Source organism: Carlito syrichta, unplaced genomic scaffold, assembly GCF_000164805.1.
Source record: "Carlito syrichta isolate Samal-C Ts95f unplaced genomic scaffold, Tarsius_syrichta-2.0.1 Scaffold103330, whole genome shotgun sequence".
Classification (NCBI taxonomy): domain Eukaryota; kingdom Metazoa; phylum Chordata; class Mammalia; order Primates; family Tarsiidae; genus Carlito; species Carlito syrichta.
Window position 1 is genome coordinate 134,868 of NW_007047426.1, and position 16,793 is coordinate 151,660.

The following is a 16,793-nucleotide window of genomic DNA, read 5'->3' on the forward strand; positions in this document are numbered from 1 at the left end:
AGCTAAATTTTCTTTGCCAAAAAACTCTTCATTTGTACAGTTTAAAATGAGCTCTGTTGTTTATTTGAAATGTCCAGAATAGGCAAATCTGTAAAGACAGAAAGTAATTAGCGGTTGCCATGTCAGATAAGAGGGAGTGACTGCTCACAGGCAGGGGGTTGCTTTTCGAGGTGATAAAAATGTTCTGGAATTAGATAACAGTGATGGGTATATAACCTTGTGAATGCACACTTTAAAATGGTGGATTTTATGGTCTTTGAATTATGTCTCAAATTTTTAATAATATTAAGTGAGCACCTATGGAAGAAAGCTAACACTTTCATTCAAGCATCTCCCCAAATAGTACAGTCCAGTTCCAGACACGTGATGATGGACTGGCGTCTGCTCACACACATGACAACGTGATGACGGCAGCCCCCTCAGCTCTCATCTCACTATAGGTTTGTTTGGAGGATTTTGCATCATATCTTTTAGGAAAATTACTATCAAAAGTCCTCCCCAATAAATGTGTGTATCTTTTAAAATGTGTTTTTGTTCATTTACAGATGTTAAATTCCTGTTTTTAAGACCTAAGAGAGTTTTTTTTACCTCACTTCATAATACTCAGTTGACCACTCCTTGCTATGAACTACAAGGTAAGAGAACTTACCAAAGTATTTAAAGAGAAAGACATCTTTTCGAAGTCAAGATTTCATTTCAGCATCTCGCTATTTATTTAAGTGTCATTCCTGACACACATGGGGAGTCGCATATGCTGCCAATTATTACATAGTAAACATACTCCAGGCCCAGAAGAAATATTTGGATGACATATGGCCTTGTATTCTGAATCAAGGCAGGATCTTTCAGTGAGAACAGGAGTGAGAAGGTCTACATTCTATAACATGATTATAAGGAACTTCAGATAATGAATTGAAAAACATCTTTGAACAATTACAATTGACAGACTTTCCCTTATTCCACTTGTTTTAAATAGCTCACATCTGTAAACCTGAACGTCAGTTCTGGCTGATCTAACAGTCTTCATTCTTTGAATTTCCTTACTGGACATCATCCAATACACCGTGAAGACGAAAGGCGGCTCCTTCCGCGCAGCTCCACGTCCAGCAGTGCATTCTCCAGTCACATGCCCCCCTCGGGCAGCAGATCAGATACTTCGGTAGTCAGAGCCTCGGGCTACAATGGCGGCAGCTTCCCATTCCACCGTGAAGAATGAAATCGTTCCAAAAAACCCAAATATCACCATGACCAGGAGTTGCCAGTGAAGGAGAAGGTAGTTGCTGTAGAAAAATGCCACGGCTGCACAAATAGACTAAGAATAAACAAAGCAAAATCACAATATGCACACAGGGGCTGAACGGCTCCGTAATTAGTTCTACTACTGTCTGGCCCAAGAGCTGGAACTGGCGGTGCTTTCTATTCTTTCTGCATCTAGATAAGATTTCCTTAGTCACTAACTCACAAACATGCACCATAAACTCCCAGTGACAGTGGGTATTCATCAAATAAGCTACAACTTCAGCCATTTAAACTAGCACCTTGTGGAACATTAGAGTAATAAAACAAAGTTCAGAGTGAGAAATGTATTGCATGTCTGTATTGCAAATGAACGAAATTCTGGTATCCAAGGAAAGAAGTATCTAATCTGAGCCATAGAGTCCAGAACATAAAATCTCTTATGCAAATGAAGGGGAAAAAAATACTGCTCGTTGCTTCATAATTCTACTCACAAATCCTTCTGAAGGATGTCCCCAAATTTCATTTTAAAGCCACAATACTATAACTAAAGAAAACAAGGGACTACACAAAGGAAAAGGACCCCACTTTAAACACATTCTGAAGAGGTTACCTGAACAAACTTGAAAACAGCAAACGCTGGTGCACTGTCTTCAGAATAGAGAAAGCCTAAGATACTAAGCAGCTGGGTATTAAAGCAGCTATCTCCAAGACCCAACAGAAAACTGCAGAGAATGGCAATTTCTTTGCTGAATAAAATAAAAATTAACTTAGTATGAGTATTACCAATATTTGGTAGAGCCATTTGAAATGTGAAAGCAACCCACCCACAAACATATTTTACCTTCAAGTTTTAAACACCACAAAACAATAATAAAGACAGTAATTTACAAAGTAAGAATCTGTACTCAAATGTACACACCTTTACACAGAAGCAAACTCTGGTCTATTAACCGTTTGGGGAGAAAATGCAGGTTGAGCATCCCTTATCTGAAATGTTTGGGACCAGAAGTGTTTTAAATTTCAGATTCTTTCATATGTTTTGGAATATCTGCATTATTACTGGTTAAGTATTTCTAATCCAAAAATTCAAAATCTGAAATGCTACAATGAGTACTTCCCTTTGAGCATCATGTTGGCCCTCAAAAAGTTTCAGATATTGGAGCATTTTGGATTTCAGATTAGACATACTCAACCTGTATACTGTTTTTTGGGCTGGGCTCCCAAAATCTAGACATAAATGTCTGCAACTATAAAAAATCTGAAGTTGAATGCAATACATCAATACCCTCAAAAGCTACATACACAAACCACTCTGAAAGGACTGAATGGCCTTCCCCGCTGCCAGATTCTCCCTTGCTCCTTTGTTCTTCCTCTAGGCCCTAACATCTGGATATTTCACTGCTTGAAAAGCAGAGATATAAAATTCAAATCAGACACTTATGTGCTCCTTCAAGGATCAAGAAAAAGATTTAGTAGAGGAAAGGTTAAAACTAACCATTATAAAAATAACTTGAGATTCACTACGGATTCCTATTTAAACTCATTCTGACTCCATTAACACTCGACAGATGACCTTACAGAGATAACAGACTCTCTGAAGAGGATTAACTGCTCCACTTTAAATATCGAGTCATCTCTTACTTCCCATCTGTCCTCAAATGACTAGAAAAAGGACAGTCACTGTACCTGGATTTGATGTAAGCACTGCTGTCAGTTCCTTCCACAGGAGCAATAGGGGCATCTCCAGGCATGTTGAGAAATATTAAATAAAAAGCTATAAAGTGCACAAGGATGCCCAGCAGTACAACTGGATTTCTACCGAAACGATTATTCTTGCTCAGAAGGCCAAAGAGGCTTCCACCTATAAATCAAGAAGGCAGACACATCACTAACACTGTCCAAACATTCCATATGATGTCTTGAATATCATCAAGGAGGCAAGGAATCAACATTCTCTAATGTCCAACATCTTGAAAATCTCCAACACCTCAGCACAGGCAGACAATGATAATGATGACCAGACATCAATTATAATAGCAAAAAAAGGTATCAGAATTACTTGCATTTCTATTCAGTAACATTCTTGTCTTTCTTCTCTGAATTGTTGTATCACCCACACTACCCCCTTTGACCTGTGGCTTACGACAGAAATAAAACAAAAAAGGACATAACTCATCAAACTACCAAGTTTTTGGTGTAATCATAGCCGAATAAGCCAATGTATCACACTGATAAAGGCAATCATTGTGAAGTTTCAGAATTACGTGTAAATTCCAAAGAGGGGTCAGAAAGGCTTAAGAGGGCTCAGCAATCAGAACAGCTTAGACTGTCTCAATAGCGAGCAGAGAATCTTCAAGAGTGAGACGAGTATGAGAAGACTGTTGTAACTGAAAGGTAGAAGAGAATGGGCTGCTGCCTGTACAATTCTTAAGTGATTTCTACCCTAGAAATCGATACCAGCAAACTTACAGCTCAAAAGTGAAGGTTAACTGTTAAAAACAAAACCAACATAGAAAACAGGCAAAAGATATGCATACACATGTCACCAAAGAAGATATACAGAGAGTAAATAATACGTGAAAAGATGCTCAACACCATTACCCATTAAATAAACAGAAATTAAGACCACAGTGAAATATCGCGATACATCTATCAGAATAGTTAGAATAAAAAAATAGTGATAACACCAAATGCTGGTGGGGATTCAGAAAAACTGAATCAGTCATATATTGGTGGCTCAGCCCCTCTGGAAAACAGTTCAGCAGTTTCCCTCAAAAGTAGGCTGCAGCTAGGGGTAGGGGAGAGGCAGAGCCCAGCAGCCTCCCTGAGTCAAAAAGTCTATGAATCCGCAATAACAGGGTGTCCTGAGTTCACAGACAGGGTATCAGAAAGGAAAGCTGCACCCAGAAACAGTTCCAGAGATCTGCAGAGGGTCTCCCTGAGTCTTCAGTTGAACACTGATTAGCACATCAAGTGAATAAATGAGCTGAGGCCTGAGAAAGAACCAGCCAAGAAGATCAGAGGTACTGGAGCCCTGCCCTGGGCTGGGAATTGTGTCTGGTCCCACCAACCAGACTGGAGAACTTATGATTTACAGGACATTGGGTAGAGTACACAGAAAGGTCTTCCCTCCGGAGCAGGGAATAGTTAACCTTAGACTGAATACTGCTCCAGTCCTGCCCAAGATATCTTAAAAGCAAGACCTGGAAGAATCATAATGTTTCCAATTAAATAAACTATATTTAAGAACAAAGCTCAAGAATATTAATAGAAAACTTAAAAATCTAGCAACCAGCAAGGTAAAATTACAATGTCTGGCTCTACAATAAAATATTATCAGATTGGCCGGGCGCAGTGGTGCAAGCCTGTAATACCAGCACTTTGGGAGGCAGAGGTGAGATGATTGAGCCCAGGGATTCAAGACTAGCCTGGGTGACTTGGTGAGATCTCGTTTCTACAATAAATCAAAAAATTAGCCGGACATGGTAATGTGTGCCTGTAGTTCCAGCTACTTGTAAGGCTGAGGCGAAAGGATTGCCTGAGCCCAACAGGTCGAGATTGTGGTGGCCATGAGTGTGCCACTGCACTCCAGCCTGGATGACAGAGTGAGACCCTGACTCAAAACAAAACAAAACAAAAAAAATATTACCAGGCATTGCAAAGAAGCAGGAAAACAGGACCTACAATCTAGAGAAAAATCAATCACACAAATAAAGAGAAGACCTAGCAATTCTACTCCTAGGTATATACCCACAAGAAATGAAAAGAAACGTCCACACAAAAACTCAAGTGTACACAAGTGTTCACAGTTGCACTGCTCATCGTGGCCAAAAAGTAAAAACAACTCAAATGTCCATCATATGGTGAACAAATAAATAAAATGTGGTCTATCTATACAATTAAATATTATTTGGTAACAAAAAAAGGAATGAAGTGCTGTTACATGCCATAACATGCGTGATCCCTGAAAACATGATGCTGAATAAAAGAAGCCAGGCACAAGCAACCCCAATTATATGATCCCATCGCTGTAAAATGTCCAGAACAAGCAAATCTATACAGAAAGTAAACTAGTGGTGGCCTGGGACTAAGGAAGGAGGAAAAGGGAGGTGGGGTAACTTCTAATGGGTACAAAGTTTCTTTTAAGGGGGGATAAGGGCTGGGTGGGGTGGCTTATACCTGTAATGCCAGCACTTCAGGAGGCTGTGACAGGTGAATTGCTTGAGCTCAAGAGTTTGAGACTAGCCTGGGCAACATAATGAGACACCTCACACAAATAATAATAAATAAATGAATTAGCCAGGCATGGTGGCACATGCCTGTAGTCCCAGTTACTCGGGAGACTGAGGAGGAAGAATTGCCTGAGCCTGGGTGGTTGAGGCTGCAGTGAGCTGTGATCATGCCACTATACTCCGGCCTAGGTGACAGAATGAGATCCCAACTCAAAAAAAATTAATAAAGGAGAATGAAAATGTTCTAAACTTGATAGTGGTGATGTTATATACTCCTTTGAATATACTAAAAAACACTTACCTATACACTTTAAATGGATAAACTGTATAATCTTTGAGTTTTATTTCAATAATGCTGTTTAAAAAAATTACCCCAGGACTGGCACAGATGTTAAAATGAGCAAGACATTAAAATAATTACTATAACTTACTCCACATGTTCAAAAACTTAAATAGAGACATGAAAAAAATAAGAACATCCACAGAAGAAAAACTGAAATATCTGGAATAAAAAAATACATCAACCAGATGGGACTAATGACAGGTTCCACGACCCCCGAGGATACCCAAATTCATGTATATTCAAATCCCAAAGTCATCCCTGTAAATGGGTTTTGCATCCCACAAATACTGTATTTCTGAACTACATGTAAGTGGACCGGGGAAGTTCAAACTTGTTGTTCGAGGATTAACTGTAATCCAAACTACCCAAAACCAAGCAAAGAGAGAAAAGATAATTTTTAAAAACAAAGGCTGGGGGATAACTTCAAGCTGTAACTGCATACCTTAAAGGAAAAAGAAGTAGGACAGAAAAAAATATAGGAAGAAACAATGGTTAAAATGAAAGTGTAATGAATAACAGCACAAAAAACATGAAGTAAACCACACCAAGACACATCATCATCAAATCCCTCAAAACCCATGATAAAAATCTTAAAAACAGTAAGGTTTTTTTAAGGACATAAAATTTAACATAGAAAAATCAACAGCATTCATATATATAAGTAATAACCCATTAGTAGACATAATGAATGAGAAAACTCCATTTACAACAGAAACAAAAGGATAACTCATTGGGGAATAAGTTTAACAGAAAATGTTCAAAATCTATTTGAAGGAAATAATATAACATTCCTAAAAGCCACAAAAGTGGACGTGGACAAATGGAAAAACATTCCTTGTTCTTGGTGGGGATGTCTCAACATCTAACTGTGATCAAATGAATGTAATCCTATCAGATAATCTCAATGAGCACATAAATAAAATGTGGTGTATCCATTCCACACAATGGAATATCACTCAGCCTTAAAAAGACAGTGTGGCACATGGATGAAACCTGAGGACATTATGCTAAGTGAAATAAGCCAGTCACAATAAAAAATATTGTATGATTCCACTTATGTGAGGTTCCTAGAATAGTCAGGTTCACAAAGTAAAATGGGCCAGGTGCAGTGGCTCGCACCTGTATCCCCAGCATCTTGGGAGGCTGAGCTGTGAGAACTGCTTGAGCCCAGAAGTTTGAAAGCTCAACCTGTAGAGTAAAACCTCATCACTATTAAAAAAAATTTTTAAAAACTGTGTACCTGCATAATGAACGTTTGTATACCTAACCCTGAATTGTATCCCCCATCTTTAAAACAGAAAATAAAAAATATAGGGAAAGTAATCTTGAAACCAAAATAATTAGTGGGGTATGGTAGCACATACCTGTAATCCCAGCTATTCATGAGGCTGAGGCAGAAGAATCACCTGAGCACAAAAGGCTGAGGCTGTGGTGAGTCAGGCCACTGCACTCCAGCCAGGCTGACAGAGACTCAGACTCAAAAAGAAAGAAAGAAAGTAAAATGGAGGTTGCCAGAGGCTGGGGAGAGAGAAGATGGGGAGTTAGTGTTTAATGGGGATACAGTTTCAGTTTGGAAAGATGAAAGAGTTCTGGAGATTAGCTACATAAAAGTGTGAATGTACTTAATACTACAGAACTGTATGTTTAAAATAAGTTAAGATGGTGACTTTTATGTTATGTATATTTCACTCCAATTTTAAAAATAAACAATAAATAAAAATTCCAATGAATCATTTTATAGAGCTGGCAAGTTGGTCCAAAAATTCACATGGAAAAATAAACACATAAGAATTGCTGGGGATACAATGAAGAGGAAGAGCTCAGAAAGGGGACTGTCCTCACCAGATGGTAAAACACCACAAAGTCTGTCACTAAAACAGGGCAGTGCTGACATCTGAGTACACTGACAGATCAACAGAACAGAATAGAGTCCAGAAACAGAATTAATTACAAGTAAAAATCTAGTCTGTGATAAAGGTGTGTGACCGATCACTGTAGCAAAGCTCATGCTTTTTTTTTTTTTTTTTTTTTTTTGGTTGTTTTTGTTTTTGTTTGAGTTGGAGTCTCATTCTGTCGCCAAGGCTGGAGCGCAATGGCACGTTCATGGCCACCACAGCCTCAACCTGATGGGCCCAGGTGATCCTTCTGACTCAGCCTTCCAAGTAGATGGAACTACAGGCACACGCCATCACACCTGGCTAATTTTTCTTGGTTTATTGTAGAGATAAGGTCTCGCCAAGTTGCCCAGGCTGGTCTCAAACTCATGGACTCAGGCAATCCTCTCACCTCGGCCTCCCAAAATGCTGGGATTATAGGTATGAGCCACCATACTCAGTCTGCAGTTACCTTTTAACCTAGCAATCTCACTTCTAGGAATTTACCCTGAAGATACACCTCCAACAATATGAAAATACATGTGCGCAAGGTCATACAGTGCATAATTATTTATAATTGAAAAATATTGAAGCCTACCTTGTTATATGTTTGCATGTATGTATTGGTATGTATACATGTATAAATTTCCTAGCTCTGTCCACTGAAAAAGCCAAAAAGCAAAGACATCCCAAGAGCAGTGAGCACTCCCAGTACACAGGTCTTGGTCTCTTAATACCATTCCCCACTGAGAGGAACCAGGGCCCCTTGGGTATATGGCTGATTCTAGGCCTGGGGCAGGATAATCATGAGATGATTCAGGAAAAACTTGTTTGCCAGAAGTAAAGAAGTACTCAGAAAATGATGGGGTCATGCCACAAGGACACAAAAGCCTGTTTGAAAGGGTCTTCATTGGCCAAAGCTGGGACAATAGGAGCACCGCAATAATTAAATGCAGTAATAAATAATAAACCATTGGGGAAAAAATGCAATTTCATGGGTCTTGGCCCAGCCCAGTGACTCATGCCTGTAATCCCAGTACTTTAAGAGGTCAAGTTAGGAGGATGGCTTGAGGCCAAGGCAACATAGTGAGCACTCATTTCTATAAAAAATAAAAAATAGCTATGTGTGGTGACATCCTAGCTACTCAGAAAACTGAGGCAGAAGGATCAGTTGAGCCCAAGTATTTGAGTTTATAGTCTATGATGAGCTATGATCATGCCACTGCACTCCAGCCTGGGTGACAGAGCAAGACTCTGACAGAAAAGAAAGAGAGAGAGAGAAAGAAAGAAATTCATGGGACTGTAGCAATAGCAAATAAGTAAATAAAAGGAGAGAAGGAAGATCTTGTTTGCCAAGAGTCAAGGGTGAATTTGGTGCTGGAGGTGGGAAATCATCATTTTTGCAGCTGTGGTTTGAATGTCCTCCAAATTTCATGTGTTGACATTTAATCCCCAAATCTAGATGCTGACTGGAGGAACCCTTTGAGAGGTAATTAGAGTTAGATAAAGTCATCGAGGTGGGGCCCCTATAACGGTACTGGTGGCTTTGTAAGCAAAGAGACCTAAGCTGACATGCAAGCTATCATCCTCTCAAGATGTTATGACCTCCAAGATGTTATAACACAGCAAGAAGGCTCTCATCATATGCCAGCACCTTGCTCTTGGACTTCCAAGCCTCCTGAACTGTGAACTAAATAAGCTTCTGTTCTTCATAAATTACCCACTCTCTGTGGTATTGTTATAGCAACAGAAAACAGACTAAGACACATGGCAAAGTCTAAGTTAGGCAAGAATCATCAATGGAGGCTAAATCTAGGGAGTTTTTTTTTAAATGAGGAGCAGGATATTTGCATTGTCTCAAAGTGTTTCCTTATAGAAGGCTTATTGCAAGGGAGAAAATAAAAGCACAGTAATTGTACAGTAGAGAAATAGGGCAACACTTTGACCTGGTGATTATACTATCACCAATGAGGGACAGATGGACAATAGGTGTATCTTGTTAAAGGATAGTCAGGTGTTCTTTGTACTAGTTTTATTTTTGCAATTTCTTCTAAATGTGAAATTATTTCCAAAAGAGTTAGCAGGCTGCCTACAGAGTTTTTTCTCAGGCAGTCTACAGGTAGAGTCTAAATGAGCACTTGCCAAGGAGAATCTCCCTGTACTATCTCACCATGCCTAAGGCTGTATCTACCACATACACACAGATGACTCCGAAGTGAATCTCCAGCCCACAAGACCCTCCTGATCATCCAGCCTGGACTTTCCACTTGCCTGGTACTTCAACATGTTCAAAATCTCATCCAGAAGATCTCCCCAAACCCCATCTCCTACAACATTCTCTCTTCCCATGTTACTCTATCACCTGGTTGTCACTCTAGACTCTTCTCCCTACCTGATTACTTAGCTGGTTATCAAGTTCTGCTGAGCCCTGTTCCAAATACTCATTCCATACATTTAGCTGTCATTTACTGGATGCCTAATATATATTTGGTACTGTTTCAGGTGTTGGCAGTAAAGCAGGAACCAAAAAAACAAAACCAAAAAGAACCCAAGTCTGCTTTCCCTATTCCCTATAGTGCTTATCACTGTCTGACAGTCTAAGTTTTCTATTTAAAAAAAAAAATTGTTATCTGTGTTCTTCCCCAAGAATATAAGTACTATGTGGGAAGGTATTTTTCTGTTTTTGTTTGTTTGTTTGTTTGAGTCAGGGTCTAACTCTGTCACCAAGGCTGGATTATAGTGGCATGATCATGGCTCACTGCAACCTTGACCTCTTGGGCTCAAGCAATCCTTCCACCTCAGCCTCATGAGTAGCTGAGAACAGAAGTATGCACCACCAAGCTCAGCTAATTTTTTAATTTTTTTGTAGAGATGAGGTCTCGCTATGTTGCCTAGGCTGGTCTTGAACTCCTGGGCTCAAGCAATCTTCCTGCCCTAGCCTCCCAAAGTTCTGGGATTACACCTGTAAGCTAACAGGCCTGGCCTTTTTGTCTGTTTTTATGACCCAACAGATGTAGAATGCATCTGAATGAATTAGTCAGTTCCTCATACCTAACATAATTTCCAATATACTGCAAGTGCTGAACAAATCACTGTGTTCTGTTATCATTTTTTGAGTCAGGTTCTCACTCTCACCCAGGCTGAAGTGCAGCAGCACAATCACAACTCACCACAACTCCTAGGCTCAGGCGATCCTTCTGCCTCAGCCTCCTGAGACTACAGGCACACACCATCATGCTCAGCTAATTTTTTGCGAGATGAGTTCTTGCTATGTTGCCTGGGCTGGTCTCAAACTCCTGGGCTCAAGCAATCCTCCTGCCTCGGCCTCCCAAAGTTTTGGGATTACAGGCGTGAGCTACTGCACCGAGCTCAAATCTTGGTTGAACAGAGAATAAATAGTGTGGTACGATAAAAATATATATTTAGTTTTTGTTCCCAGTTCCTGACACAGAGTTTTTTATTTTTATTTTTTTTTGAGTTGGAGGCTCACTCTGTCGCCCGTACTAGAGTGCAGTGGCACACTCCCGGCCACCGCAGCCTTGACCTGCTGGGCTCTGGTGATCCTTCTGCCTCAGCCTTCCAAAAGGCCAGAACTACAGGCGCTTGCTACCATGTCCAGCTAATTTTTTATTTATTGTAGAGATGAGGTCTTGCCAAGTTGCCTGGGCAGGTCTCGAACGCACAGACTCAGGCAATCCACTCGTCTCAGCCTCCTAAAGCATTGGCATTACAGGCTGAGCCACCAAGCCCGGCTAACACAGAGATCTTAAAGCCCTTGGAATTTTCTCAGTGACCGGAATGTCAATTATTACATAAGGAGCTAGTTTCAACTACACCTAAGTTCTTGGGGAGAGAGAAGTGGCACTAGATACAGTGACAAGGTGGGGGCTGGTTGCTAGAAAGACCAAGTCTTGATTAGAGGGTTGGAGTAATAAACAGAATAATGTCCTTTGCTCTGTGAGTTGCTTCAGCAAATTACCAAACCTAATGGGGGAGAGGAAGCAGTGGGAAACTCCAAATTTGTAGCCAAGTCAAACAGAAGTGCGGGTAGCCTGGGGACCCAGGACTTGCGACTGGAGTCTGAAGCAAGGACAGTCTGTAGGACTTGAAACCTTAAGCCTGAGGAGTCTGACACTAACTCTAGATAATTAGGATCAGAATAGGACTGAACTCTTAGACACCCAACTGGTGTCAAAGAATCAGAGAACAAGAAAGTCAGGAATTCCAAGGCACTCTCTCTAAGTATTTTAAAAGGAAAGTTGGGTGAGACCATATGTTTGCTTATTTATAGTTTCCAACTGTGAATTATTTGGCAAATTTTTGTAATTTAGTTATCTTAAGAGTAGTGATAATAGAAACATAAAAACACATCCAATTGGGTAAAAATAAGCAGAAAAAAACAAAAATTCAAGGAAAGAGGTGAAATACACTTAAAATTTCTATTTTAACTATAACTGTTATTTTTAATGCAACAACTTTTTCCCTTTTAAAACCAACCTAAAATTTCTCCAATGCCGATGAAAATGCCAGAAAGTCCAATAAGGCTTTTCTCTTCTGTGCCAAATTTATTTGTAGCACCAATACATGTTCCATATACACCAGAGAAGAAAGTCAATTCCAGACCTTTAAGGGAAAAAAATCAGATTTAATTGAACTGTATGCTCACATTCTCCCTTTCCTAGTTTTTCTTCACATCCAGTAGTATTTGAGGCATATACATATAAAACAAACACATAAAATAAAACTCATAGAGACTGAAATGTTAATCACCAAGGAGAGCATCATTTGATACCATACAATTGATGAAACAGAAATAACCACAGGCTATGGACTGAATGTTTGTTTCTTTCCACAGGTCTTGTGTTGAAATCCTAATCCCCAAAACGTGACGTTATTTGAAGATGGGACCTTTGGGAGGTGATTAGGTCTTGAGGGTGGAGCCCTCGTGATCTGATTAGTGACCTTATAAAAAGACACCAGACAGCATGTTTCCTGTCTGCTCTCCCATGTGAGGACAAAGCAAGACGGCAGCTGTTTGAAAACCAGGAAGGGCCCTCACTAGAACCCAAGTATGCTGGCACACTAAGCTCAGAATTCCCAGCCTCCAGAACTATGAGAAATAAATGTCTGATGTTTAGGTCACCCACTCTGTGGTAATTTGTTATAGCAGCTGAAACTAAGATACTACAAGAGGGTAGTGGCCATATATTTCAGATAAAAGTATGTAACTCAAATAAGTAGACATCCTTTGTTAAAACCTGTCATTCTACATGCAGGCAGAGGATATAATTATATAACTATGTAACACTGAAGTGCATATTATCCTTATTATAGCTCCAAGAAAACAGGAACATTCCTATACCTACTGGGTTGTATTCTTATTGTACTGGAAAACTAATACGTATTATTCACTGCTGCTTGAAGGCACAATAATGTTTTAAACTCTTTTTCCTAGGAAAAGAAAGTTCCTATGATTAGAATAAAAAATTAGGACCAGGCACAGTGGCTCATTCCTGTAATTCCAGCACTTTGACCAGCCTGGGCAACTTGGCTCTCGAGACCTTGTCTCTACAATAAATCAAAAAATTAGCTGAGTGTGGTGGAGCGTGCCTGTAGTTCCATCTACTTGGAAGGCTGAGGTGGAAGGATTGCCTGAGCCCAGCAGGCTGAGGCTGCAGTAGTTATGATAAAATTTCAGATTAAAATGCTTAAGGTATGAACTGCACTCCATCCTGGGCAACAAAGTGACACTCCAACTCAAAAAAAAAGTGCCCAGGCACAGTGACTCAAGTCTGTAATCCCAGCAGGTTCAAGAACAGCTTGGGTAGCTTGGTGAGATCTCATCTCTACAATAAACCAAACAATTAGCTGGGCGTGGTGGTGCATGCCTGTAGTTCTGGCTACTTGGAAGGCTAAAGGGAAAGGATCACCTAAGCCCAGCAGGTCGACACTGAGGTGGCTGTGAGCGTGCTACCGCACTCCAGCCTGGGTGACAGAGTGCGACTCCAACTAAAAAACAAAACAAGAAAAGAGTAAAAATTAGGTTAAGTCAGTAGAGGATCTTGACTCCCTAATGTTACAAAATCTTAACTATGAATTTTAAATATGTTTAATGTTTATTCTATTTCTCCTAAAAATATTTTGTATTTATGAGGCACATAAAGGTAAAAGGATAATCGGCACATTATAGCATTTTTAAAAAGGAAACTAATGTCTTCATTATTCTTAAGATCTAAAGATGTTCCACCTGTTACCACATCACCACATGCTTCTATTTCTTTTTTTCTTTAGAGATGAGATCTTGCAAAATTTCCCAAGCTGGTTTTAAAGCCCTGGGCTCAGGCAATCCCCTTACCACCACCTCCCAAAATGCTAGGATTACAGGAGTGAACCACCACGCGCGGTTACATACTTCTATTTCATTAGAAATTATCTTAACCCACAGAATGTTACAGAGATTGATTCATGGTTATTTTTTATAGTGCTTTGCATTGCCCTAAAATCATTGGTCCCAATGAGTCATATGTTCTGGTTTTCCTGCCCTGTGCAGAATCCTGCCACATAGAATTTGGGCTGGACCTGTGATTTGCAATCTCTGACAGAACGCAGTGGAAGTAAGTCTGGGCTAGAATCAGGGCTAAACATAAAGAAGCTCTGGTCATTTTTCCTGTTGCCCTTTTTTGGCGCCTTTAGCCATTAACAAAGATGTCTGGCTATCCTGCCAGGTCATAAAGGGATCTAAAGGGAATCATACAGATGAACAGAGGTCCTGAGGCCACATGGAAAGAGACCTAGCCTTTCACCTGACCACAGTGAAGGTACTATGGAAGCTCCAGCCCCAGCCACTCTCTGACAGCAGCCACAAGAGACCCCAAGTGATACCATTAGAAGAACCATCCAGCTGAGCCCAGTCAATGCACAGAATTGTGAGAAAAAATAACATGGTTATTGTTTTCAGTCCTTATTGTCATTATGTAGCAATAGAAAACCAAAACAGTAATTCCATTACCTGTATAAGCAGTTGTAATACTAAGAAGGAGCATCTCCTTGGTGACACATAACTTAAAAGACTTTTCTGTAAAGAAAAAATTTAGGAGTACTTAGCTAGATTTTAATTAATCAAACAAAAATTCTAAAACATTCCTCCAATCAAAACGCCCCTTGTCAATAATACCAGTAAATAAATACTTTGGGATAGAAATTAAAATTTCAGATTAAAGTGCTAATGAACTAAATCTGCTCTATAAATGTTTATTTCAAGTGCTTAAATATAATTCTAGACTTGTATTTTCTTCAATACATTTTCCAGCTCTTATAACAAAAACACCAAGAAGAGGAGAAAAAAAACCAAAAGCAAAATATTTCAACAGACATGATCCAAGATTAGGCTATTAAATGGTCAACAAGTAGCAACACACTGACTACCCTAAGGAATTATCATGGAGCAGTTTCAAAACTGCTCAATGTCAGAATAACTAGGAGAGCTTTCTGACTACACAGAAGCTGGGGCACCGCTTCCCAAGGTGCTGATTCTGTAGATCTCAGGACTGAAACTTTAGTTGTGCATATTTGTTTCCAATCAGTTTAATGTTTGTTTTTACGCAGATCAATTTAATTGGAATTTGCAATGAAAAATGCATTTCTAAAAACTCCACATTTTAACTTAACTTTTTTTAACCTGTTCATATTTCAAAATTAAGGGTCACTAATCTAGTGTACAAAACTAACAGTGGGTCCAGATATTCAACTGATCAGCTCTTATTCAACTGATAATGAAACTTACAAAAGTCACAAACACTGTCCTGAATTTCTCCATATGTAAAACTTTTTTCTCTAATTTCACTGAAATATAGTGAGAATAAATGCAATAAGATATTTTTACCAATCATTTTCAAGTATTTCAAGGAAAAAATACACAATAAATGCAAAGTTTAAAACAATATTCTTAATTGTAAAAAGTTACACTAGCAAAGCATGTTCACTTTAGAATAATTAGATTTAGCTAACAAAAAGAAATTCTAAAAAACATAATCTAGAATACTATAATGGTGAATACATGTCATTATACATTTGCCAAATACATAAAATGTACACCACCAAGAATGAATCCTAACGTAAACCATGGACTACGTTATTATCACCAGGGTGATAATGATGTGCTGATGTAGAATCATCCATCAACTGTAACAAATGTACTCTGGTGGAGGACATTAATAATAAGGGGAGGCCAGGCTCGGTGGCTCTGCCTGTAATCCCAGCACTTTGGGAGGTTGAGGCGAGAGAATTTCCTGAACCCGCGAGTTCGAGACCCGCCCGGGCAACTTGGCGAGACCTCATCTCTACAATAAATCAAAAACTAGCCAGGCATGGTAGCGCGCGCCTGTAGTTCCAGCTACTTGGAAGGCTGAGGCGGAAGGATTGCCGGAGCCCAGCAGGTTGAGGGTGAGGTGGCCGGGAACGTGCCACTGCACTCCAGTCTGGGAGACAGAGTGAGACTCCAACTCAAAAAAATAAATAATAAATAATAATAAGAAGAAGAAGAAGGAGAAACACTATGTGTGTGGGGATGGGTAAACAGAACTCTATATATTTTTGGCTCAATTTTGCTATGAACCTAAAAATGCTCTTAAAAATAAAGTCTATTTTTAAAAAGCATAGTCTATTTGCAGAAATTGACAGATTGATCCTAAAATTCCTATGGAAATTCAAGGGACCAACAAAAGCCAAAATAATCTTGAAAAAGAATAAAGTCAGAAGACTTAAACACTTCCAATTTTAAATCATACAGTAATCAGCACAGCATGGTACAGATATATGCACATATATTTAAGGTATAAGGATGGATGGATGGATGGATGGATGGATGGATGGATGGATGGATGGATGGGGGAGAGAGAGGGAGCGAAGGAGGGAGGGGGAGAGAGAGGAAGGGAGGGGGCATAGGCTCTGACCCTTACATTTACAGGTCTATTGGCCAGGCTCCACGGCTCAGCCTGTAATCCCAGCACTTTGGAAGGCCAAGGTGAGTGGACTGCCTGAGTCTGCGGGTTCGAGACCAGCCCAGGCAACTTGGCAAGACCTCGTCTCTACAATAAATCAAAAATC

At 39.7% G+C, this 16,793-nt stretch overlaps 1 protein-coding gene across 2 annotated transcripts in view; it reads right to left on the reverse strand.

Annotated features, from left to right (window-relative positions):
- Nucleotides 1–689: 689 nt before the first annotated feature.
- The window catches only part of MFSD11 (major facilitator superfamily domain containing 11), a 39,868-nt gene continuing 23,764 nt past the window's right edge, over nucleotides 690–16,793 (reverse strand). For both annotated transcript variants that reach the window (XM_021715877.1, XM_021715872.1), the window contains exons 10-14: nucleotides 14,698–14,763; nucleotides 12,186–12,311; nucleotides 2,926–3,100; nucleotides 1,850–1,985; nucleotides 690–1,312 (exon numbers count right to left, since the gene is read on the reverse strand). In XM_021715877.1, the coding sequence (XP_021571552.1) occupies nucleotides 1,148–1,312; nucleotides 1,850–1,985; nucleotides 2,926–3,100; nucleotides 12,186–12,311; nucleotides 14,698–14,763 (668 nt within the window). In that variant the 3' untranslated portion in view covers nucleotides 690–1,147. The remainder of the gene's footprint in view (nucleotides 1,313–1,849; nucleotides 1,986–2,925; nucleotides 3,101–12,185; nucleotides 12,312–14,697; nucleotides 14,764–16,793) is intronic.